Below are 25,066 nucleotides of genomic sequence, written 5' to 3'. Positions count from 1 at the left end.
CACACACACACACACACACACGGAGAAAAGATGGAGGCTTTAGTGTGTGTACACTTGTGTGTGTGTGTGTGTGTGTGTGTGTGTGTGTGTGTGTGTGTGTTACTGGAAATGGAACTCAGGGACCTTCTACTTCTGGGCTAAACCCCCAGCCCTATTTTATTTTCTATTTTGAAACAAGATCTCGCTAAGTTGCTGAGAGCCTCACTAAGTTGCTGAGGCTGGCCTTATGCCTGCAGTCCTCCTGTCTCAGCCTTTCAAGTACTGGGATCACAAGCGTGCACCATCATTCCTGGCTCTCCTTTTTCTTAATGTTGCCTCAGATGCTGGAAAACAAAAGCAGTTTGATCAGGACTTTACACTTTTAAAATATAATTTAGGGCATATGGTTTGGGATGATCCCCAGTCTAAAGCGAGATCTGAGATTCCTGCCGGCCATTGCTTTTCAACACTGCACTCTGCTTATCTGGAAAATACTTGTAAGCATTATAAGAAATGTTATCTCAAAACCTCAAGCAAAGTTTGTTGGGGTTTTTTTTTGTGTGTGTGGTACTGGGGTTCCTGGAAGCCCTTCTACCTCTGGGCTACACTTCCAGACCTATTTTATACTTTATTTTTTTTTAATTTGGAAACAGGGTCTCTTAAACCAGCGCGGCTGCTTCAAACCTGGGTGATCCTCCTGTCTCCATCTCCCAAGCGCGGGGATTACAAGCGTGCGCCACCACGCCCGGCTAAAGATTTTTTTAATCATAGGTTATCTTCAGAAACTCGGGTTCTGTGGATTTAAGGGGAACTTAAGGAAAGGGGCTCCTCATACAAAAAGGGGTAAAAACTTGAACTAATAGTGGAAGGCTCTGAGCTAAGGCTCTAAAACTTGAACTAATAGTGGAAGGCCCCTGAGTTCCATTTCCAGTAATACACACACACACACACACACACACACACACACACACACGGAGAAAAGATGGAGGTTTAGTATGTGCGCATGTGTGTGCACACATTTGAAAAGGCTCTAGTCTGTAATCCCAGTATTTGGAAGAATGAGACAGGAGGATCCCAAGTTCAAGGCCAGCCTAAGCAACTTAATGAGGCCCTCAGCAACTTAGAAGACTTTATTTCAAAATAAAATAGGTTGGGGGGTATAACTCAGTGGTAGAATGACGCTGGGTTCACAGGATTGAAAATATAGTGAGCTGGGCCTGGTGGTGCAGGCATGTAATCCTAGCATTTGGGAGGCTGAGACAAGAGAATCGTGGTTTGTGGCCAGCCTCGGCTACTTAGTAAGCCCTTTGCAACTCAGTGAGACCCTGTTTCAGAATAAAGAATAAAAAATAGGGTTGGGGGTGACGCTTGGAGGTAGAATATCCCTGGGCTCCATCCCCAGTATTCCGAGAGAGAGAGAGAGAGAGAGAGAGAGAGAGAGAGAGAGAGAGAGAGAGAAATTCTTTGAAAACTTCTGAATTGCCAATGGCAATTCTACAAGCAGGAAAAAAGGAGAAATGCCTTCAGAATTCTAACCAAAAGTCATTCCCCATTTAGAATTGTGCGCCCAGCCAGATTATCAATCAGGTATACACAAAGAATATTCTCAGGCATTTGAAGTCTAAGAAAATACTTAACCTCTATACACCCGCCTTTAAGAAGTGACAAGAGTCAGTGTTTCATCCAACCAGGAAAGTGGACGAGAGAGCAAAAGACCCAGGGAAAAGGAGAGAAAAGGGATTCCCAGGCTCAGAGAGCAGCTGGTCCAGACACCGCAGCAGGACTAGAGGAAGCATAAAGGAAGGAAGGAAACTGGACCATCCCACACCCTCCGCATGCGGGGAATCGTCTTTTTAGGCTACTAGAAGGTGAGGACCGATGTAAGAGTGACCAGTGCCCAGGGAGGCAGTTGATTCCAAGAAAAACAAAAACATGCCTAAGAGTTTATTCATAGTCTACTCCTTGGTTCACCTATGGTACGTGAGGGGAACACTAATGGGAATGCTGGATATTGATTTAACTAAAATTTACCATCGTAGAAAAACAGAAGAGAAAACAGCAGCGCAGGAAATCTAAAAGCAAGGAATCAAAAGACAGCAGTATAAGCATCTGATTTAGGAAGGGGGAGAAAAGAGGAAACCCAGAGTTATCTCCCCAGGGTCTACTTCCCTCAACTGTAGTATGAGGCAAATATGTTATGTCCTATCACACTCTAGTAGCTTTTTAAGGAACTTAAAATGATGCAGGCCCACTGCCTGACACATAGAAAAGCCCTCAGTGAAAGTTTTCTGCTTATCTGAATTACCTTTCCTCCAGGACGCCCCAGCCTCTCACCCTTCCTCAGTCACGCTGAGGTCCCCCCAAGCGTGTTCACATGGTACATCTCAGTTCTGAGGTGGAAGAGAATGTTTGACACTTGTTAACATGAGCACATGACCCTTGGTCTTAAAAGCTGGCCCTCCTCAGAGAAGTGACTGGCCCCAGGGAACCAGTTTGCCAGTGGGAGAGGAGAACTCGCACATCCCCACTCTCGGCCACTGTTAGTAAAGACAGTCAGCGGAGAAGCTTCCAGAATCTCCCGCCTGTGTCCACACACATTTCCAAGCTAGAGCATTAATCCCTCCACCAGGGTAATAAGATCCCTCGGTTGTATGATGCAAATTTGAGCCTGAGGTATTGTGATTATAAACCAGCTGCACCTGGGGGTCTGGCCAGCTTCCTGTATGCCCAGGCACCTGCACCCTCCTCCACCTCACCCTTAGCCCTTGTGCCAACATCCCAGTCGCCAGCTACTGAGGGTTTTCTGGCAGATGTTGTGTATTTCACTGGAGAAATTTTGCTATATGCAAAGCAGAGACCCCAGTTCTGTGGAAGATACAGAGATATATTTGGCCTCAAAGGAGTGTACCGTCTAATGCGGGAGATCCGTGGTCACCATCCAGTAGGCAAGGAAGTAAGCTAAGTGTTTGTGAGAATGGACTGTGGTCTGGGCACAGGATGGAAATCCTACTTCAGAGCTGCTCACGCAGGTTCGGAGCACATAAGCATCATCAGGTCAGGTGGTGATTTTGAAGGGAAAGTAAGCATCTTCAAATAGTTGGGATATTTTATTTTCAGAATGACAGTGAGGGACAGTGGAGTGGAGAGGTGTCCCTGAAAAGCTGCCAGTCCTTACGGAGGAGAATCACATCTTAGGGCCAGGATGACCCTACAGTTCATTCTGCAAATGGGAATGGGAGGGACAGAAGTCACCTACCAGAACTGGCCCTGGCAAAGAGACACACGATCTCCCTCCTTACAGGTACTTAGCAAGTATACCGAGAACGGAGCCAGTGACCTCCAGACCTAGGGAGCCAATAAAGAGAAGAGACGCCCTGAGCCATCGCAACAAAAGCATCCAGGGCTCGTGCAGGTTCAAATGCTTCTTAGATCACCATGGTTTATGGCCAGTAGCGAGAGATCCCTGCTCTCTGCCCGTGACCACCTTCAAAAGATTACTCAAGCCAGGGGCGGTGGCACGCACCTGTAATCCCAGGACTTGGGAGGCTGAGACACAGGAGCGCAGGTCTTAAAACAGCCTCAGCAATTAGGTGAGGCTCTTAGCAACTTCGCGAGACCTTATTTCCAAATTAAAAAAAAAATAAATAAATAGAGCTGTGGTGTATCTCAGAGGTAGAACGTCCCTGAGTTCAACCCCCAGCAGCACCAACCAACCACCAAAAAAGATTACCCACAGGCCTTTTTTTTTTTTTTTTTTTGGTGGTACTGGGGTTCCTGGAAACCTTTCTACCTCCAGGCTACACTCCCAGACCTATTTTTATATTTTTATTTAGAAACAGGGTCTCTTAAGTCAGCACGGCTGACTTCGAACCTGCGCGATCCTCCTGTCTCCGCCTCCCAAGCACAGGGATTACAAGCGTGCGCCACCACGCCCGGCTCCAGGGGCCCATTCTTATCAGCGACAAGTATAGATCCGTGTCTCTGGCTGGGACTACTGAAAATCTTTGGCCTCGTAAGTCTTTACCCACCGACTGCCTGAAAATCAAATGCCTGTTTACTGCTTTTCTGGCCCCTTAACTCCTTCTGCGTGGAGCCAATTCAAAGTTTGTTCTGGTTTGGCCTTATCGAAGTTCCTCCCCTTAGAACTGCCTGTCTCTCTCTCTCGGAACAGGTTTGCACAAAAAGTGACTCTTATTCCAGGCTCCCTCCACAGTGTAGGAAATAATGTAGAAAATAAAGAAAGCGTTCTGGTTCAAGCAATTGCTGTTGGACCCAGTAAATTAACATTTGGGGTGAGAGGAGAATCCTAGTTACCTGGCAATTTTACCTGTTTTCTGTTCAAAAAAAGGTTACAGAGCTTGTGTGTGTACGTGTGTTACTGAAGATTGGCCCCAGCGGGCACTCTACCTCTGAGCTCTACCCCAGCCCTTTTTAAATTATTTTATTTTATTTTATTTTGAAATAGGGTCTCACTATCATTGAGGCTGGTCTCAAACCTGCAGATCCTCCTGTCTCAGCCTTTCAAATACTGGGATTGCAGGCATGCACCACCATGCCCCATTTGGACTTATTTATCTCTTCTACCCGTCTGTGATCTCCTGGAGAATATAAATTACCTTATTAACATAAACTACATTAAGCTGGGCGTGGTGGCACACGCTTGTAATCTCAGTATTTGGGAGGTTGAGACTGGGGGATCGCAGGTTCGCGGCCAGCCTCAGCTATTTAGTGAGGCCCTCTGCAACTTAGTGAGACCCTGTTTCCAAATAAAGAATAAAAATTTGGGCTGGGGGTATAGCTCAGAAGTAGAATGTCCCTGGGTTCAATTCCCAGCACCACAAAAAGTATAATATACATATATATGTATATTACATCAAAACTACCTCTGGTTTAGACCTATCTGTAGGGCCGCCATGCCTGAGTGTGGCTACATAGAAGGCACCTCCTGCCCCAATCCTCTTGTCACCAGTTCTCCTTACAGCCATCGCACTCAAAATAGCTTTTCCTTTGTGATGTTTATTTATAGCAAAGCATGTTCCTCCCAGGCCACCTGAGCAGCTGGGAGCCAGCTTCCTCCTCCTCTTTCCTTTCCCATCCCTCTGGGACAGTTCATTGTCTTGGCTCAGCTCTAACTGGTCTTGTGAGCTCTAGGGGTACCTGAAATGAGGGAGTGATCCGAGCCTCAGCCAGGCCCTAACAGTATTTATTTATTTATTTACTTTTTGTGATACTGGGGGTGGAACCCAGATGTTTTCTACCTCCGGGCTATACTCCCAGACCTATTTTTTCTATTTTTTTTCTATTTTATTTGGAAACAGGGTCTCACTAAGTTGCTGAGAGCCTCACTAAGTAGCTGAGGCTGGCTTCGAACCTGTGCGATCCTCCCGTCTCAGCCTCCCAAGTGCGGGGATTACAAGCGTGCGCCACCACGCCCAACCCAGGCCCTAACATTATTGCTCTTTAATGGCTTTGTGGGAAATGGTTTTCTCTCTCTTTCTCTCTCTCTCTCTCTCTCTCTCTCTCTCTCTCTCTCTCTCTCTCTCTCTCCTTTCCCTCTCCTCTCAGATTTTTTTCTTCCCAGGCCCTACAGGTAATAGAATGTGTCTATCCCTAATAGATAGATCTTTTCCAGGGATACCTTCCCTTCCAGGAATTCACTGCTATCCACCAAAAAACTATTAACACATTCTAACTTTACACTGGACGTGGATTACATGTTGGCCATTACCTGGTTCTGTCCAATAGTCTCATTCTTCCCCTTAAAAATAAAAAATGGGAAAATATAAGTCTTTGGGCTATTAAATCCGAGTTCTAGGTGTCAGATTATAATGCTCGTGTTGGAAACAAAATAACATCTGTGAGCGGCAGAAAAGACATACACTAAGGTAAGTCTGTAACCAACAGAAATGTGTAAATAAAATAAAGGTAAACTACTACTATAAATTAAGCCTGTAACCAAGCATAGGGGCACACGCCTGCAATCCCAGTACTCAGCAGGCTGAGACAGGAGGATGGAAGGTTGGAAGCCAGCCTCAGCAAGTAGTAAGACTCTCGTCAACCTAGTGAGACCCTGTGTCAAAGATAAACAGAAAATAGAGCTGGGGGTGTAGCTCGGAGGTAGCATGATGCCCCTGGGTTCAATACCAGAAAGGAAAGAAGGAAGGAAGGAAGGAAGGAAGGAAGGAAGGAAGGAAGGAAGGAAGGAAGGGTATGGTTGACACACGCTTGTAATCCCAACCTTTGGAAGGCTGAGACAGGAGGATTGTAGTTCGCAGACAGCCTCAGCTACTACTTAGTGAGGTCCTTTGCAACTCAGTGAGACTCTGTTTCAAAATAAAGGATAAAAAAAAATAGGGCTAGGGGTGGAGCTCAGAGGTGGAATGCCCCTGGGTTCCATCCCCAGTACTGCAAATTAATTAATTAATGTATATATGTATGTATGTGAGTGAGCGAAAAAATTGGTTGAAAATAAAGGCAGCCGTTACAGCACAGGTTCCAGAGGTGTCTCAGTTCGGACCCATTCTTCTCCCCGCCACAGAAGCCAAATGACCGTGACCACAGAGTGAGAATGGCATTGGGGAATGGCCTGCGAGCTGACGTGTGGAGAGAATTCGTCAAGAGATTCGGAGACATTCACATTTACGAGTTCTACGCTTCCACGGAAGGCAACATCGGATTTGTGAATTATCCCAGAAAAGTCGGGGCTGTCGGGAGAATCAACTACCTACAAAAAGTTAAGTCCATTGGAACCCAAAAGCACATGTAACCAGTTTCTAGAGATTTCTTTAAAAGTTATTGTCAGAATTTCATGGGACATCAGAGCCGGGTCCCCATCTGTGTTACCAAGAGAAGTCGTGTTCATTCTCTGTGATGATGGCCTCAAAAAGGTCATCTCAATTAAGAATAACTCAATTTCTATTAATATCAACCCAATATGCCTTTGCCACCTGCACCTTACGTGAAGCCCCCCTGCCTTCATTTTGACTTTGACATGCTAAACATGTGAAGGTAGCCAGATCACTAAGATTATTATCCACTGTGAACCACAGTGTTCCTCTTCAACTCTGCTGGGGTACAAGCCCCAGCCCTTGGGCTTTGGACTCAGTGGTTATGAGCTGAGACCCCGACGTTTTGTAGAAGATGTGCAGGGTAAAGCTCCACCTATCGGGCCTTCAAGAGAACTGGGGTGCATCTAGGATCTGTTGAGCACATGCAGTCCCCTAATCGGTCTACCAGAAGCTGCTTACATACACAGCAGTCTGTACTCCCTCTTGGTGGTTCCATTGCCTGGGGTCTCTGGACTTCATCTGTCTGTTCTCACACACTCAGGCTTCTAGAAGGCCTAAGCAAAATTCCAGGAACAGTCCAGCAGTGAATGCGGAGCCTCCACCGAGGCTCATCATGGCTGACGTCATGATGCCTCTGGGCAGCTCATCATGCCTGGCCATGAACCATTCACACCCAAGCTCCAGGGCCACCTTTGTCCCCAGAGATGGACTCGCAGAGTTCAGAAGCCAGGGATCCCTGCGCATAAGGGCTCTTTCTCTGAAGCAGAAACCCCATCATCTTAAAGAGAAAACATAGCTCCTACTTGATGTTAGTCGTGATTGTCAAAAGGATTACATAATTTATGATAAAAGTCCTTAAAGGCCCACTACCTGTCATAGAACAGCCTTGGAGAGTTGTTAGCTCTAATGGTTACTGACATTCCATTTCTTATATTCTGGCCTGAGCTTAAGGCAGTCCCCAGTCCCAGGGGCCTCTCTGATAACAGCCACCAAACCCATACTGCACAGGGCTCTCCACTGTCCTCCAGACCCATGTGTCCAATACGAGTTAGGTGTGGGTATTTAAATGTAAAGCGTGGGAGTCAAATTTTAAATTTAGCTCTTCATTCCCACAGTCAAGCGGTCAATAGCCACATGTGGGTAGACACTAACATGCTGAGCAGGGTAGATTTAAAACATTCCTGTCATCACTGAAAATCCTACCGCAGTATTCCAAGAGTGGAGTCCTACTGCCCACGGAACCGCTGCTAAGGGGGTCATTCTTCTCCAGTTAGAGCCATTCCAATCTGGACTAGCCCAAACCATGGAGACCAAGGAGACCTGAGTTCAGAAAGAAGTGGACGGCCAAATCTAAATCATGCCTCTAGTCTCAGTACTTGGGAGTCTGAAACAGGAGGATCTCAGGTTTCAAGGCAATTAGCAATTTAGCAAGACCCTATCTCAAAAAATAGAAAGGGCTAAGGGTGTAGCTCAGAGGTAGAATGCCCCTGGGTTCCATCCCCAGTACCGCAAAAGAAAAAAAAGAAGAAGAAAAAATTAAAGCAGAATTTGTTCTAAAATTATATATTTTAATTTTGCTAGAAAGTCATAACTTATGAGCTAATTAAATATGATGTGGAGAAAGATGAACCAGTCCGTGATGTAAATGGATATTGCATCAAAGTTCCCAAAGGTACGGCGGGCTTTTTTTTCATTTAGCCTGTGACTTTTCTTAACTTTTACAAACCAACATAATATTTATCAGCATAGAATGCACCAGAGTGAGGAAAAACGAGGTTTACTTAAGAACCCTCAGAAGTAGTTTATAGGAACTAGCAGAAAGGTGATCATTCACCACTACATGTCACATAGGTTTAAAACTAGTTTAACAATCGCTAGCTTATAAAGTAAGTGTTTTGTGAGAAGGGGTATATAATAATGGTTGCAGAATTATCGTTGGCTTTAGGTGGTCTTTATCTTTCAGCCTTAACTACTTTGCATTTGTCTAGTTGTGTGCACAAGTCATTACTCAACAGATTATCTTTAAAATATTTACAAATAGCCAGGCGTGGTGGCGCACGCTTGTAATCCCCGCATTTGGGAGGCTGAGACAGGAGGATCACGGTCCGAAGACAGCCTCAGCTGCTTAGTGAGGCTTTTTGCAACTCAGTGAGACCTTGTTTTAAAATAAAGAATAAAAAACATAGGGCTGGGAATGTAGCTCAGAGGTAGAATGCCCCTGGGTTCCATCCTCAATACCACAAAAAGAAAATACATATATACATACATACATACATATATGTTTACAAATGTGTAGCCATAGAGAATACGTGTAGCATGTGTACATATGATACATCCGCATGTCTATGAACATAGACACGAAAACGGCACATCCTGCGGCCAGCTTTACCAGGCTGTTGTGTGGCATCGGTTTTAAGAGAAGGTTAGTGAGAGAAATTGCTTCTCTTTAGCATACAAAATACAATTTGCTCTCTTCTGTCATAGGGGAGGTTGGACTCCTGATTTGCAAAATCACACAGCTGACGCCGTTTAACGGCTACGCCGGAGGAAAAGCTCAGACAGAGAAGAAAAAACTGAGAGACGTCTTTAAGAAGGGAGACCTCTATTTCAACAGCGGGGATCTGCTCATGATCGACCATGAAAATTTCATTCACTTCCACGACAGAGTTGGAGACACGTTCCGGTTGGTGTCTCTGAATTACTGAGCCCAAAACAAACGCATGTGTGATTTGGCTTCTAAGTGGGTTACTGCCTTTCCTCCGGTCTCAGTGATGTGTCAATCCGAGCTCCGGTGTTCCCAGAGAATACAGCTCAGAAGACACACTTGCTGCTCTGCGGTGCAGTTAGCTCGGCTCCGCAATGCCACGTTGAGAATGTCAGGCAGCCTGTGTCTGATTTTTTTTCCCCAACTATTCTCTGTTGACTCCGTAATTGCTGTTCACTCAGGGTACCCGGGGCTCCTCCCGCTGCTTCTAATCCTGGAGCTTTTCTTCAGATAAAATCAAATGCAAGCCAGGCGTGGTGGCCCACGCTTGTAATCCCAGGATTGGGGAGGCTGAGGCTGGAGAATCACAGTTCAAGGCCAGCCTCAGCTACTTAGACCCTTTGCAACTCAATGAGACTGTTTCAAAAATTAAAGAATAAAAAATAGGGCTGTGGGTGTAGTTCAGAGGTAGAATGCCCTGGGTTCCATCCCCAGCACCACACACAGAGACACACACACACACACACACACACACACATTGATGTGTTGCTTTTCAGGTTGAGCAGGAGGTGAGGAGTCCTTCTTCCTCCTCTCCCTCCCTCCTGTCCTCCATCTCCAAACAAAACAGTTTCCAGCCAGGTGTGGTGGCGCACGCTTGTAATCCCCACTCTTGGGAAGGTGAGACAGGAGGATTGCACAGGTTCGAAGCCAGCCTCAGCTACTTAGTGAGGCTCTCAGCAACTTAGTGAGACCCTGTTTCCAAATAAAATATAAAATAGGTCTGGGGTATAGCCTGGAGGTAGAAAGCCCCTGGGTTCCCATTCAAGTATCACCAAAAAAAAAAAAAAAAAAAAAAAAACATTTCCCATGGAGCCCCAGGCCAGCAGAAGGAAGTTTGAAAGTCACTCTAATAAACCATAAAATCAATTCCCAACAATAGCACTTTCCTCTGGCATCATGACACTGGCTTCTTTCTGTGTAAACTTGCTGAAGACACACAGGCCCCGGGTCCCCTTGCCAACCCCTCTGCGCCTGTCCCGTGCCTCAGTGCCTCTTGTGTGAACAGAAGTGTGTAAAGGAACAGAAATCTCCTGGATACAGTTGAAAGATCGTGACTGAATGAGAAGCAAACTCCCAGGCTCCTTTACACCCCTGGCCAGCAAGGCGGGGAATGTTCCCAGGGGTGTGAGTGTGAGTGTGTGTGTGTGTGTGTGTGTGTGTGTGTGTGGTGCTAGGGACTGAACCCAAGGGCATTCTACCTCGGAGCTATTCCCCCAGGCCTGTTTATTTTTTATTTGGACGCCATCTCTCCAGGTGACTGAGAGCCTCCCTAAGTCACTGAGGCTGCCTTCAAACCTGCCGTCCTCCTATCTCAGCCCCCAAGTACAGGAATTACAGGCGCGAACCACTACAGCCAGATAGGTAATGGTTCTTACTGTCCTTGACATCAATTCTTTTCACCCGTTTCAAGAGTGTCCTGATGACTCTCAGGATTCCTTCCTTCCATCCCTAATATTTCATGACTTTGAATCTAAATTTTTATTTTATGCCGCTTTCACCTTATTAAGATACTTGGGAGAGATCTAAAGAATGTATTTGTTCTGTTCTGTTTTTTTGTGTGTATGTGGTACTGGGGATGAAACCCAGGCCATTCTACCTCCAAGCTACATCCCCAGCCCTATTTTTTTATTCTTTATTTTAAAACAGGGTCTCACTGAGTTGCAGAGGGCCTCACTAAGTAGCAGAGACTGGCTGTGAACCACAATCCTCCGGTCTCAGCCTCCCGAACTCTGGGATCACAAGCGTGCGCCACCACGCCCGGCTTTAGACCTTTATTTTTTACGCCCGTGCCTTTTATTGTATTAAGTGACCAAGATGAGAAGATGACACTAACTGCCCAAAGAGGCCTGGGGGCCCCGCCTGCCTTTGCAACCTGGGCCAAAGAGCGCCAGCATCGCCTGCTAACCCCCTCTCTTCTTGCAGGTGGAAAGGGGAGAATGTGGCCACCACCGAAGTGGCCGACATAGTGGGACTGGTTGATTTTGTCGAAGAAGTGAATGTCTATGGGGTGCCTGTGCCAGGTAGGTACCGGAGAGTATTAGAAGTCTGGGCCCAAACCCATACAGTTGCTGGACATAATTTTAACTGCAGGGCAGAGTTTGTCATGGCCTTCTCTTGCCAGCTACAGAACTAAACAACCGTATCAGCCAGCAGAGAGGAAGGCGCTTGGGTCGGCTTCATGCTCCACTGTATCGGGCCATTTGGGACATTGGGAGCTGGCCTTTCTCTGGCATCAGCTCCAGCTGTTCTTGGGCTCTCGGGCGAGCTAAAGCTCCTAGGTGCAGGGTCCCAGGCTGTGTCTGGCACACCTCGAGAAAAGGCTGAGAAAAGATTGAGAGCCAGAGCCGGGCATGGTGACACACACATTTAATCCCAGCATTTGGGAGGCTGAGACAGGAGAATCTCAGTTCAAGGCCAGCCTCAGCTACTTCGTGAGGCCCTTTGCAACTCAGTGAGACCTTGTTTCAAAATAAAGAATAAATAATAGGGCTGGGGGTGAAGCTCAGAGGTAGAATGCCCCTGGGTTCCATCCCAGGGATGGTGGTAGCACATGCCTATAATCCTGGTACTTGGGAGGCTGAGACAGCAGTCAGTGTTAGTAACTTAGCAAGACCCTGTTAAAAAATAGCAAAATGAGAGCCGGGCGTGGTGGTGCACGCTTGTAATCCCAGCATTCGGGAGGCTGAGACCTGGAGGGTGGTTTGCGGACAGCCTCAGCTACTTAGTGAGGCTACTTAGTGAGGCCCTCTGCAACTCAGTGAGACCCGGTTTCAAAATAAAGAATAAAAAATAGGGCAGGGGGTGTAGCTCAGAGGTAGAATGCCCCTGGGTTCCATCCCCAGACCCGCAAGGAAGAAAAAAAAAAAAAGCAAAATGGGGCTGGGGATGTATCTCTGAGTTCAATCCCCAGTATTACCCCCCAAAAAAGTCACCAGTCCATCATGAGTGATTCTGAGCAAGGCTCTCATAGATGTCAGCTATGTGCCAAGAAAGAACTGCCTAGAATGGAGTTGGCCTTTTCTAGGTGATACATCAGAAATGTCCAACTGCTTTCTAGAACCTTCCATTCTCAATAAAACTTTTTTTTTTTTTTTTTTGGTGGCACTGGGGTTCCTGGAAGCCCCTCTACCTCCGGGCTACACTCCCAGACATTTTATATTTTTGAAACAGGGTCTCTTACGCCAGCGCGGCTGGTTTCGAACCTGCGCGATCCTCCTGTCTCCGCCTCCCAAGCGCGGGGATTACAAGCGTGCGCCACCACGCCCGGCTTCTCAATAGAACTTTCTATAAGGACAAAAATACTCTCTATCTTCTCTGTCCCATATGGCAGTCAATAGTCACTAGTGAATGGCTGTTGCCACTGAGGAATTGAAGTTTTTCATTGTGCTGAATTATAATTAAATTTTAGTGTGTGTGGGTTTTTTTTTTTTTGTGTGTGTGTGTGTGGTACTGGGGATGGAACCCATGGGCATTGTACCTCTGAGCTACTCCCCCAGCCCTATATTTTAGTCTTTTTTTTTTTTTTTTTTTTTGAAACAGGGTCTCACTAAGTTGAAAAGGACCTCACTAAGTAGCTGAGGCTGGCCACGACTCACGGTCTTCTCTTCCTGTCTCAGCCTCCCGAATGTTAGGATTACAAGCATGTGTCACCACGCCTGGTTTAAATTTTAGTTTTAATAGCCACAGGTGACCAATGACTGTCCTATTGGAAAATGTGGTTCCAAAGAACCCTTGGCCAGAACTGACCTTTAGACTTGGCCCGTAACTGCTAGAGACTGGAACCTTCCTGCTGGAGCTGAACTAATTGCCATGCAAGCTCAGGGGATCAGGGCAGAGGCCCGATACCAAACAAACCCCTGCTCCTTGAACCGGCTTTGCTACCGCCAGGACAGGAGGCTGGAGCTATTCAGTGCACAAGGTTTCTGTTGCTTTGGCACCTGTCTCAATTCTAGAATAAGCTTATTAGGGACATTTGAGATTCCTGAGACAGGTGCCAGGGACCCCTAAAAGAAAGAAGGTCTCCTGCATCTTCGGATAAAAGGCAAACCAAATGACGGGATGGTTCTTTTATTTAAAAAAAGAAAATCCCCTTGTGCTTTTTTCCTTTCTCAGAGCCATAGGTAAACACAAAATCACCATGGGAGAGATTTGAAAGCTGGGGCCCAGGTGACCAACAGACAGGTCCTTCCCCTCTCTTATTACAGCTAAGTAGTTCAGGGAAGTGGACCCGGACTCCCGCTGGGTCTGCTGGATCAGCTAGAAGATCTACTAATACCTAATTACCGCTGTCCTCCCAAGAAAACAATGGTAATTGTTCTGAACACCTCTCCACTAACAGCCCCGCTGCTAGGATCTGTTTTCTCTGTGGGGCTCACACCTAAGACTAGTGGGTATGAATGAGAGAGCTCAGAACAGGTTCCCCACACCTGCCTCCACCCTCCGCTTCACCTGCTGCTTTTCTCTGAAATGCAGAGTGGCACAGCTCTTAGGAATTCAATAAGCAAGTCTCAAGAACCGGGCATGGTGGCGCATGCTTGGAATCCCAGCATTCGGGAGGCTGAGACAGGAGGATCACTGTTTGAGGACAGCCTCAAATACTTAGTGAGGCCCTTTGCAATGTCCCTGGGTTCCAACCCCAGAATCGCAAAAAAAAAAAAAAAATATATATATATATATATATATATATAAAATAAAATAAGCAAGTCTCAGAGGTGATGTTTGTTCCTGGAGTTACAACAGAGCCAACATTACAAACTGCAATGAAGAACCTGACAATGGACCAAGGACTTTTCACTGGAATCCCCCAAAACACTTCCCGTGGCCAGCGGTTCGACCTGTGTCCCACTCAGCCATCTTTGTACAGTCTGCTAAGAAGGACAGCGGCTCTAAGGACATGATCTGGAGCCAGCCTGCCTGGATTAAAATTCTTTTTTCTTTTCTTCTTTTTTTACAGTACTGGGGCTAGAAACCAGGGGTATTCTACCTCCTAGTTACACTTCCAGCACAATTTTTTATTCTTTATTTTAAAATAGGGTCTCACTGAGTCGCAAAGGGCCTCGCTAAGTAGCTGAGGCTGGCTTCCAACCACAATCCTCCTGTCTCAGCCTCCCAAATGCTGGGATTCCAAGCGTGCGCCACCACGCCCAGCTATGGATTAAAATTCTGATTCTGCCTAGTGTTAGTATTTGTTGTGTGACCTTGAACGAGTCCCTTTCAAGGTTTCTTTTTTCTTATTTCTTATGGTACTGGAGATTGAACCCAGGGGCATTCTACCTCCGAGCTACATCTCCAGCCCTACTTTTATTCTTTATTTTAAAATAGCGTCTCACTAAGTTGTAGAGGCCTCACTAAGTAACTGAGGCTGGCCACAAACCTGTGATCCTCCTGTCTCAGCCTCCCAAGTACTGAGATTATAAGCATGTACCACCACACCCGGTTCAGACTACAGTTTGTTTGTTTGTTTGTTTGATTGTTTTTAAGCATTCCACAACTTTTTTCAAACAGAGTACTTGGACAATTTCTTTAGTGGGAAAGAATATTGTGGATTATTTAAATATGGGCTCTTTGCAACTCAATGAGATCCTGTTTCAAAATAAAGAATAAAAATAGGGCTGGGGGTGTCGCTTAGAGGTAGGTTCCATCCCCTGGGTTCCACTCCCAGGACTGTAAAAAATAAATAATAAATAGCTATCAAAGGCTCAGGAATGAAATCAACGGCTGAAATACAGCTCATCTTTTTCTACTTTATTTTCAGGTCATGAGGGTCGAATTGGCATGGCTTCCATCAAAATGAAAGAAAACCATGAATTTGATGGACAGAAACTCTTCCGGCACGTTCTTGATTACCTACCCGCTTATGCAAGGCCTCGGTTTCTGAGAATACAGGTGAGATGTCTGGTCAAGTTCAATTAGCTTCCCTCTTAGTGACCTCTGACCCTTAAAAAAAAACGACTCCTCTTCTCCCAGGGTGACCCTATTTGTCACATTTGCACCACCAAGAGCTCAGAAAGTGTTCAACAAGGAATCAAAAATATCAGAAAATACAGCGAGCGGAAATATGATCCTAATTCCTTTCTTCCTAAAATGACAGCAGAGTTTATTCAACAGTAGTCTTGGCAGATAGCTCACAAAGTCTGTGTTTCGTGAGGTATGACAGACACTTCAAAATGAAGTGTCTTGGCCAGGCGTGGTGGCGCACACTTGTAATCCCCGCGCTTGGGAGGCGGAGACAGGAGGATCGCTCAGGTTGGAAACCAGCCTCTCTGGCTTAAGAGACCCTGTTTCCAAAATATAAAAAGTATAAAATAGGTCTGGGAGTGTAGCTCGGAGGTAGAAGGGCTTCCAGGAACCCAGTACCACAAAAAAAAAAAAAAAAAAAAAAAAGAAGTGTCTTAGCCCTCTTGTTTGTTTTCGGTTATACAGAATACAAAAATTCACTAAGCCCTACACCTTTCTACAGGATAAATTTTAACTGGGCATCATTAGCCAGTTAGAACTACCAAAGGGAACTATCAACTGCTGGAGGGCTTTTGTTTTGTTTTGTTTTTCCTTTCCAAAACAAGCCCGTTTATTAGAAGGTTGAATTCAGGGCGTTCTACCTTTAAGCTAGACCCCCAGCCCTATTTTAGTTTTTTGTTTTAGAACTAGGGTTACAGTAAGTTGCTGAGGGCCTTGCTAAATTCCTGAAACTGGCTTTGAGCCCGTGACCCTCTTGTCTCAGCCTCCTATATACTGGGATTACAGGCGTGCACCAACAAGTCCAGCCCTTTTTATCAATTTAACGCTCTCATTTTGGAACTTTGACCTCCATGATCCTGTAACTGAAGACTTAAGACATCTTAGATTCTGGATATGCTTAGATTCTAGAGTGCACAGGGTTATTTCTATTGGTGTTCATAAAGTACTGACATTTGCTTTGCAACCAGATGATAAAGAGACATGAAAATCAATTTTCTTCAAATAGCTCAACTGACATTGAACAAAGTCTTCAGACAGACAAATGGAGACAACAGCCAGAGCTGTCTGTGTGTAGCGCTCTCTCCTCCCGCTCCCAACATTAGCCTGGATATCCCAGGGATGTCTGCAGCCTTACAAGCACCAGTGCCCCTCTGCTTCACAGTCTCCACAAGGGAGCTGACTGTTAGCAGCCTCTTCCTCCCATGGGTGATCAAGGCTCCAAAGGAATAAAAGCAAATCGTTCACAGAGGCCCCCTTGTGGAGCTTCTGAAAACAGGCTGCATGGGTATCATAAAAGCTTACGCTTTGCAGCTCTGGAGCCAGAGATGCCCAAAGTTAGCAAACCCCCATGCCCGACCCCTTGCCCTGCACCCTAATCGATTGCAGAATCCAGACACAGTGAGGATCGTTGGATCTTTTTTTTTTTTTTCAGGACACCATTGAGGTCACTGGAACTTTTAAACATCGCAAAGTGTCACTCATGGAGGAGGGCTTCAATCCAGCAGTGGTCAAAGACTCCTTGTATTTCCTGGATGATGCAGCAAAGACATATGTGCCTATGACTGAGGACATTTATAAAGCCCTGAATGACAAAACCCTCAAACTCTGAATATTCCCAGGAGGGTAACTGACAACATTTCTGGAAAGAAACTGAATGGACCTAGTACAGCCACTTGATATAATCCGACTTTCATTTGATTGAAGATTGTGAGGTACAATTTTTTTTTTTTTTTTAGGAAATCATTCATGCCATCAAGGGGAGAGTTTTTCTTTTTTAATTACTCCTGAACCTTTGCAAGTGAAAAGCTTTAGAGATAATTATTTTTTTCAACGTGCACCTACTGTTTGTATTTGCAGACTGAGCTTTTCTGGAGGGTGGACCTTATTTTTTTAAACACTTAATAAAATAGGTGAGCACCACATGGGGAATGATATTGTCTCTTGTGTTCTTTGCAGACTTGATTTTAAATGCAAACCCTATGTCAATTCCTCCAGGGTCTGATAGGCTCAGTGGTAACTTTTCACAGGTGTCTGGCCCATAATAGTAATAGCTCTCTAGGTATCTATAGATATATATTATATATTTATTATATATTATATATACATATATTTTTGTGGGTCTGGGGATGGAACCCAGGGGCATTAAACCTCCAAGCTACACCCCCTGCCCTATTTTTTTTATTTTTTATTTTTTGTTTTTGTTTTGTTTTGTATTGATGGTACTGGGGGTGGAACCCAGAGGCTTTCTACCTCCGGGCTATACTCCCAGACCTTTTTTATATTTTATCTGGAAGAAGGGTCTCACTAAGTTGCTGAGAGCCTCACTAAGTAGCTGAGGCTGGCTTCGAACCTGTGCGATCCTCCTGTCTCAGCCTCCCAAGTGTGGGGATTACAAGCGTGCGCCACCACGCCTGGCGTTTATTCTTTTATTTTTTGAAACCGGTTCTCACTGAGTTGCAAGGGGCCTCACTAAGTAGCTGAGGCTGTCCGTGAACCGCGATCCTCCGGTCTCAACCTCCCGAATGCTGGGATTACGAGCATGCACCGCCATGCCCGGCTTATAATATATTTTTTAAATGGTGGAGAATAAGGAGGATGGGTCCGCGGTGAACAATCCAATGCAAACACCATTAAAAAGACAACTAACTCAACACAGTGCTGCACACCTATACTCCCAGTACCTGGGAGACTGAGACAGGACGATCGCAGGTTCAAGGCCAGTCTCAGCAACTTAGTGAGACTCTCAGAAACCTAGCAAGACACTGTTTCAAAACAAAAAAGTAAAAAGGGCTAGAAGTGAGGCTCCAAAATAGAATGCCCCTGGGCTCAATCCCCGGTACCAAAAAGAGAAAAGAAAAAAAAAAAAAAAGCCAACTCTCCCTATTCATAGCATCCTGGCCATAGCACTATCCAGCAGGTGTGATAATTCCATCCATAATCCTTGAAGAAGCCTATGTCTGCATCAGAGTGCTACACATAAAAGGTGCTCAGTAAATATTCTGCAGCCACATCGTGGGTTGCAATCTTAAGTGTCTCTGGGATTCACACTGGTAACGTGGGTGGGAGCCATCAATGGGACAAACCGGGACAGCCACTACTCAGCTTCAGCCAGCCAGTCACTGCCGCGTGGCAACACGGCTCAGGCTCTGCTGAGACCTTCTCATTATTTGGAAAACAGAAATTCAAATCTATAGGTACTCTCCCATTTTTTTTCATGTAAAGGCTCAACATTTTTGAAACGTCCATGCATCTCAAACAAAATGTATCAGTGAGCCAAGTAGGTCCTAGCTCTCCAGATAGCAGCTCCCACCTCTCACACATGGAACTGCTCTCTTCTCTCTCTCTCTCTCTCTCTCTCTCTCTCTCTCTCTCTCTCTCTCTCTCTCTCTCTCTGGAGCTTGTCTATGATGGTTTGCATTTAGAATGTCCCCCTAGCCCTCTAGTTGCTAAGGAGGGGTCCCGGGGCCGTAGCCTTGGGGATATATGTGAAATATCTACCCCCCTTCCCTTTTTCTGCTTCTGGCCTGGTCTCCAGGATGTGAGAGCAAAACCTTGAAATCTCTCCCCATTTCCCACCACCATGTACTGAGCTCTGCCTAACAAACCCTGCCTAACATGGACTGAACCTCTAAGTCTCCCAGACTGTGAGCAAATAAATCTTTCTTCCTCTGAATTGTGGGGTTGGTTGTCTTGGGTTATAGCAGTGATAATGTTGACTGAGAGACATTGTCCTAGGCCATTGGGACACCCCAGTTCCTAAGTCCACATCCAGAAAGTGAGACCCAAGTTCACCCCAGCCTCTTTAGAAAAGGAATGCCTTCCTTCAGACACCTAGGAGCTGGCAAGGAGTCACAGTTCTTCCCAAGTAGAGTCCCCATAAGGCCTCAGGCAAGCATACCTAGGAATCCTCAAGGCCCAGGACATGAAGGGTCACCACTCTTTTCCCCAGGATAGTACTAGAAATCTTTAAGTTCTCACAATGTCTCTCTAGTACTCTCTGCACTGTGTGTGTGTGTGTGTGTGTGTGTTACTGAGGATGGAACCCAGAGGTATTCTACCTCCGAACTACATCCCCAGCCCTATTTTTTTATTCTTTATTTTGAAACAAGGTCTCACTGAGTTGCAAAGTCTTCACTAAGTAGCTGAGGCTGGCCACGAACGCAATCCTTCTGTCTTAGCCTCCCAAATCCTGGGATTACAAGCGTGCGCCACCACACCCGACTCTCTCTGCACTCTTATAGGTAACCTTACAAGAACTCATTCTGACTTTCAGGATCCCTGACCCACTTATTACACCTAAAATTAAATAATTCCTGAGCACTTTATCTGCAGAAAGTTTTTCTTGAGGATGGCCCAAGAAAAACTCTAAAAATGCCACATCTTTGTGAATTTTTCCCCATTATTGAGAATGATTTTTGTTTGTGCGTCAGTGCCTGGGAATGTGTTACTAAGTTCTCTCTGCCTTTGCTTTATTGATCTCGCAGTGAGAATTTGAATCCAAGCGATAGGGAATAGCACAGCTTGTGTTTTTGACTTTCACGTTGTGCAATTGAGTTACGTGGAATCTTGTCCAAAGTTGTCAGGAGAGACAAGTTAAGGCAATGGTGTCCCTCCAACACAGGGACATCTTTTCAGGTGAAAGGTCAGCACTTACCCCATCGTCAGACGATAGCGTTCCGTTAGCCACAGCCTCCTGGGCCCTGAAGTCCTTGGGTCCATATTTTAGATCATCTAGCTAGAAACTCAGAAACCAAGGTCCTCACGTCCCTGCCAGCTCTGCCTTCCAGAATGATGGCTGCCTCAGCCTCCCACTTCTCCAAACCTCCCTGGTCCTAGCTGGGTAACACAGTTCCATTATGATAGGCTGAGCACCAACCAGCACAGCATCCTTAACTCCTGGGTTTGAAGAAGACAGACATCACCTGTGAGAGATAATCAACTCTGAAGACTTGTTTTTCACCTGTAATCCCAGGACGTGGGAAGCTGAGACAGGAGGATCACAGGTGGGAGGCCAGCCTCAGCAACTTGGCAAGGCCTTCAGCAACTTAATGAGACCTTGCTTTAAATGTAAAAAAAAATAAGCCAGGCATGGTGGCATACGCTTGTAATTCCAGCATTTGGGAGGCTGAGACCAGAGGATTGCGGTTCACGGACAGCCTCAGCTACTTAGTGAGGCCCTTTGCAACTCAGTGAGACCCTGTTTCAAAATAAAGAATAAAAAATAGGGTTGGGGTGTCGCTTGGAGGTAGAATGCCCTTGGTTTCAATCCCCAGTACTGAAAAAATATATATAAAAAATAAAATTATCCTGGAGATGTAGTTCAGAGGTAGAATACCCTGGGGTTCAGTCCCCACTACCACAAAAAAAATTAGTTTTCTCTTTTAAAAGGGTCAGAGATTGTGCCCCCAGATAATTATCTGCACAAGTTACCTTTTTTGTGTTTGTTTTTCGTACCGTGGATTGAACCCAGGGGCCTTCTACCTCTGAGGTACACCCTCAGCCATATTTTCTTTCTTTTTTTTTTTTTTTTTGGTGGTACTGGGGTTCCTGGAAGCCCTTCTACCTCTAGGCTACACTCCCAGACCTATTTTTTTACTTTTTATGTGGAAACAGTGTCTCTTAAGCCAGCAAGGCTGGCTCCGAACCAGCGTGATCCTCCTGTCTCCGCCTCCCAAGCGTGGGGATTACGAGCGTGCGCCACCATGCCCGGCCTATTTTCTATTTTTTATTTTGAAACAGGATCTCACTGAGTTGCAAAGGACCTAAGTAGCTGAGACTGTCCACAGACCTGGATCCTCCTGTCTCAGCTGGGATTATAAGCAGCGAGCGCCACCACGCCCAGCTTACAAGTTACCTTTATTTGAAAGTATCAATAGATATTTTTAACCTAAGTCAATAATCAATGGGTCTCCAATTTTCAATGTTCTATTTAGAAATTTGTAATCAGTGCATAAAGAGGAAACTACACTCACCAAAGTAATTTGGGGGTAAAACGGGGAAATATGTCCAAAATCATTAGCATCCAAAATGGAAGCTAATGATGGTCAGTATAAAAATGGAAAGACACTGACCAACTGCAGTGACCCATCCTTAAAAATGACACGTTAAATTGGGCCGTTCATTCATACATCACTCCACCGGCACTGGGCAGGTGCCTGTTATGGACCAAGAGATGTGTTCAGCACTAGTGTGGTCGGGTTCCAAGGCTTTCTCTCGGAGGTCAGCTCAGACCTGCAAGGACAGCTGACAAGAAGGACCCCTAATAGAGTCAGAGACTCTCTATGCGTTTTAATTTTTCTGTAGTAATTACTTTTTTTTTTTTCTTTTTTTTTTTTTATTTTTCATTCTTTATTATTTTTTTTTATTTTTTTTATTTTTTTTAACAATTTTTTTATTGAACATAAATAGTATACATTTACACTATATTTGGTGCCCTCTCCCCCCGCCCCCGTTTTCTCCCCCCCCACCACCAATGGTTGGCCAGGTTAACCATGTCTTATTCATAATTTTACACATGTTCAGGTGAAGATGCTCCTTAATCAAGATCGGCCTTTCTCCTCTCCTATCTTTCCATTAAAACTTAGCTAGTATTTCCCCTCTAATATCTGGGGTCCTACTGGTAACCTTTGTGTTTTCTAGTTTGGGCATATTAGAGGAAACATAGCCAAGCACAGAAGGAGAAGATACACATGTTTCCTGTAGTAATTACTTTGACATGACAGTTGGCAGGGCTGCCTGAGGCCCGTAAAGAGATGGCTAACAAGAAATGTCATTCGTAACCCCCCAGGACTGTTCTAAGGAAATGGGCTGACTGGCCCCTGGCCTCCTAGTCAGCTTGGTTGCTATCTCCCCGAGCACACAATTATCGATGTGACTTAGGTACATCACTCAATCGTCGGCCTCAGTGTACAGATAGGGCTGCTGGTACAGTCCATTGAGATTTTATTTCCCCTGGCTCAGATTTCATGCATTTATCAAACTATCAGTTCCATGAGGGCAGAGACTATCTTGCTCATATTTATATCTTCAATGCCTCACATATGGTAGACAATAATTATTTATTTCCCGTTCATTGAACAACCTGGTAAACAAATGGTTCTCCGCAAGCTTTCCTGCCGGGGGAGAAGAGCTAATTTGACCCGATTCTTGCGGCTCACAGAGACCAGTGATTCTCACCCTGAACATTGACAATCGCCTTAGGAAACAGCAAGAAAGAAAATCACCTTGAAGTCTTACTAAAACGTGGAGCAATCGGAATCAGAATTTGCATTTCTGACAAATTTTTTTTTTTTTTTTTTTTTTTGGTGGTACTGGGGTTCCTGGAAGCCCATCTACCTCCGGGCTACACTCCCAGACCTATTTTTTTATATTTTGAAACAGGGTCTCCTAAGCCAGCACGGCTGGCTTCGAACCGGCGCGATCCTCCTGTCTCCGCCTCCCGAGCGCGGGGATTACAAGCGTGCGCCACCACGCCCGGCTTTTCTGACAAATTTTCATTGGAGGCTGACGCTGTTTGCTAGGGGCCACGTTTTGGGAGCCATTATAACAATAGCAAACGCGCCTGGAGTTGTACGCCGTGTGCGCTCAGCTGGTGCGATTCACTTCCTCAGAACTGAATTCTCGTATTACCTGGAGCTCAGCTCTTGTAGGTCAAAGTAACTTAAAGTACAGGCCCCAAGAAGAGCTCAGCATCGGGAAGAAGTCTGCCCTTGAACAGTCACATCAATTAACAGATCGTTTCTTAGACACACGCTATGACTTTATATAACAAAACTAAAGCCAACCAGGCATGACGGTGCACGTCTGTAGTATCAGTACTTAGGAGGCTGAGACGAGGACCACAGGTTTGAGGCCAGCCTGAACAAGATAGTGAGGCCTTGTTTCAGAATAAAAATAAGAAGGGCTGGGGTTGTAGCTCAGAGATAGAATGCCCCTGGTTCAATCTCTAGTACTACCAAAATAAATAACCCTAACTAAAAGAAATTCTGAAAAGTATTCAGTAAAATTTATTTGGAAAAGAAGAAATAAAAAACAAAAAAAAAACCACTGAGGCCTAAGGTTAAGTAATATACCTAAGTCATATAGCTAATTCTACCAAGCACTTGCAGGAAGAGAACCAGGTAGATGTGGTCCCCAGGTCAGCAGCCCGCGCATCAGGAGCATCCTGGGGAACTTGGTAGACATGCAAATTTTAGGACCCTACCCCAGACCTACACTCCCAGGAGGGCTCACTGATCTGTTTGTTTGGTTTTTTGGTTTTGTTGTTTTTTGTTATTTTTTTGTATTTTTGGTTTTTGTGGCATAAGGGATGAGACACAGGGGCATTCTACCCCCAAGCTACACCCCCAGCCCTATTTTTTATTCTTTATTTTGAAACAGGGTCTCACTGAGTTGCAAAGGGCCTCACTAAGTAGCTGAGGCTGTCCAGGAACCACAATCCTGCTGTCTCGGCCTCCCGAATGCTCGGATTACAAGGGTGCGTCACCACACCTGGCAATCAGTCTGTTTTAACAAGTCCTCCTGATGATTCTGGCATGGGCTCAAATTGGAGGACCACTGGCTACACTTGTGCACCAGTACTCTCTGGGATAACCAACGCCATTGCGCACCTCTTTGAGAAACACCTGAACCTAAAACACTGGTCCCCAAACATTGCTGTATATTAATATTACTTAGCAAGCTACCCAACCCCAAAAGCCCAGGCTCACCCCAATATCAATTACACCAAGATTTCTGGGAGTGAGAGCCAGGCATCCATCATTTTTAAAGATCCCCAGGTAATTTCAAGATGTAGCAAGTTCAGGGATCATTGGTAGAGAAAAAGTGATAACATGAACCTTTAAAACTTTTTTTTTTTTTTTGGTGGTGCTGGGAATTGAATCCAGGGCCATTCTACCTCCGAGCTACATCCCCAAGCCCTATTTTTTATTCTTTATTTCGAAACTGGGTCTAAATTGCGGAGGACCTCACTAAGTAGCTGAGTCTGGCTGTGAACCTGGATCCTCCTGTCTCAGCCTCACAAATACTGGAATTACAAGCGTGCGCCACCATGCCTGGCCAGCTTTAAACTCCTGAAGATTCTCTCCTGACCCATCTCTAGCCAGTCTCCTCTGAGCTCTCTTCTCAACAAGGCCTCAACCCTGGCCTATTAAAAACTAGAACAAACACTAACCTTGCTTCTAATAGCCCAAGGTCATGACCCTAAAATGACCTTGGCCCAACCCTCCCAGGACGTCAGCCTCAAAAACTCAGGGCTGCCCAAAGAAGTTACTGTTAGTTCCAGCTAGCACCTGAAGGCAGGGCCCATCTCCCATCTGTGGAGGGTAGAAGCCTCGCTTCCATAAAAACCGTTAACAAACCCAGGGCAGTTTCACGTGGACCAGCCCCTCATTTTGTAATCACTGTACATTCCCGACTCTGGCCAATGGGTGCCAAGCCCCCCCTCTTTGAAATGCTCTCTGCACCACCTGAAATGGAGTTCAGCTCACATCGGCCTCTCTTCCCCATTACAATAGTCTATTATGGAGTAAAATTTGTTAATTTTCCTTACCACCTAAATGAGTTTCAGCTTTATTTA

The 25,066-nt window shown here is 45.5% G+C and overlaps 1 protein-coding gene across 1 annotated transcript in view; it reads left to right on the top strand.

The window, feature by feature from the left end:
• Positions 1-17,098, top strand: part of SLC27A2 (solute carrier family 27 member 2) — a gene marked incomplete at both ends in the record, with an annotated part of 48,295 nt that extends 31,197 nt beyond the window's left edge. Inside the window, 6 exons of the mRNA XM_080707015.1 lie at positions 6,518-6,712; positions 8,349-8,439; positions 9,252-9,450; positions 11,455-11,552; positions 15,287-15,417; positions 16,922-17,098. Coding sequence (XP_080563141.1) covers positions 6,518-6,712; positions 8,349-8,439; positions 9,252-9,450; positions 11,455-11,552; positions 15,287-15,417; positions 16,922-17,098 — 891 coding nt within the window. The remainder of the gene's footprint in view (positions 1-6,517; positions 6,713-8,348; positions 8,440-9,251; positions 9,451-11,454; positions 11,553-15,286; positions 15,418-16,921) is intronic.
• Positions 17,099-25,066: the final 7,968 nt, after the last annotated feature.

The sequence above is a fragment of the Muscardinus avellanarius genome (genome assembly GCF_963383645.1).
Source record: "Muscardinus avellanarius genome assembly, chromosome: 12".
Lineage (NCBI taxonomy): Eukaryota > Metazoa > Chordata > Mammalia > Rodentia > Gliridae > Muscardinus > Muscardinus avellanarius.
This window is presented reverse-complemented; position numbering and strand designations above follow the sequence as displayed.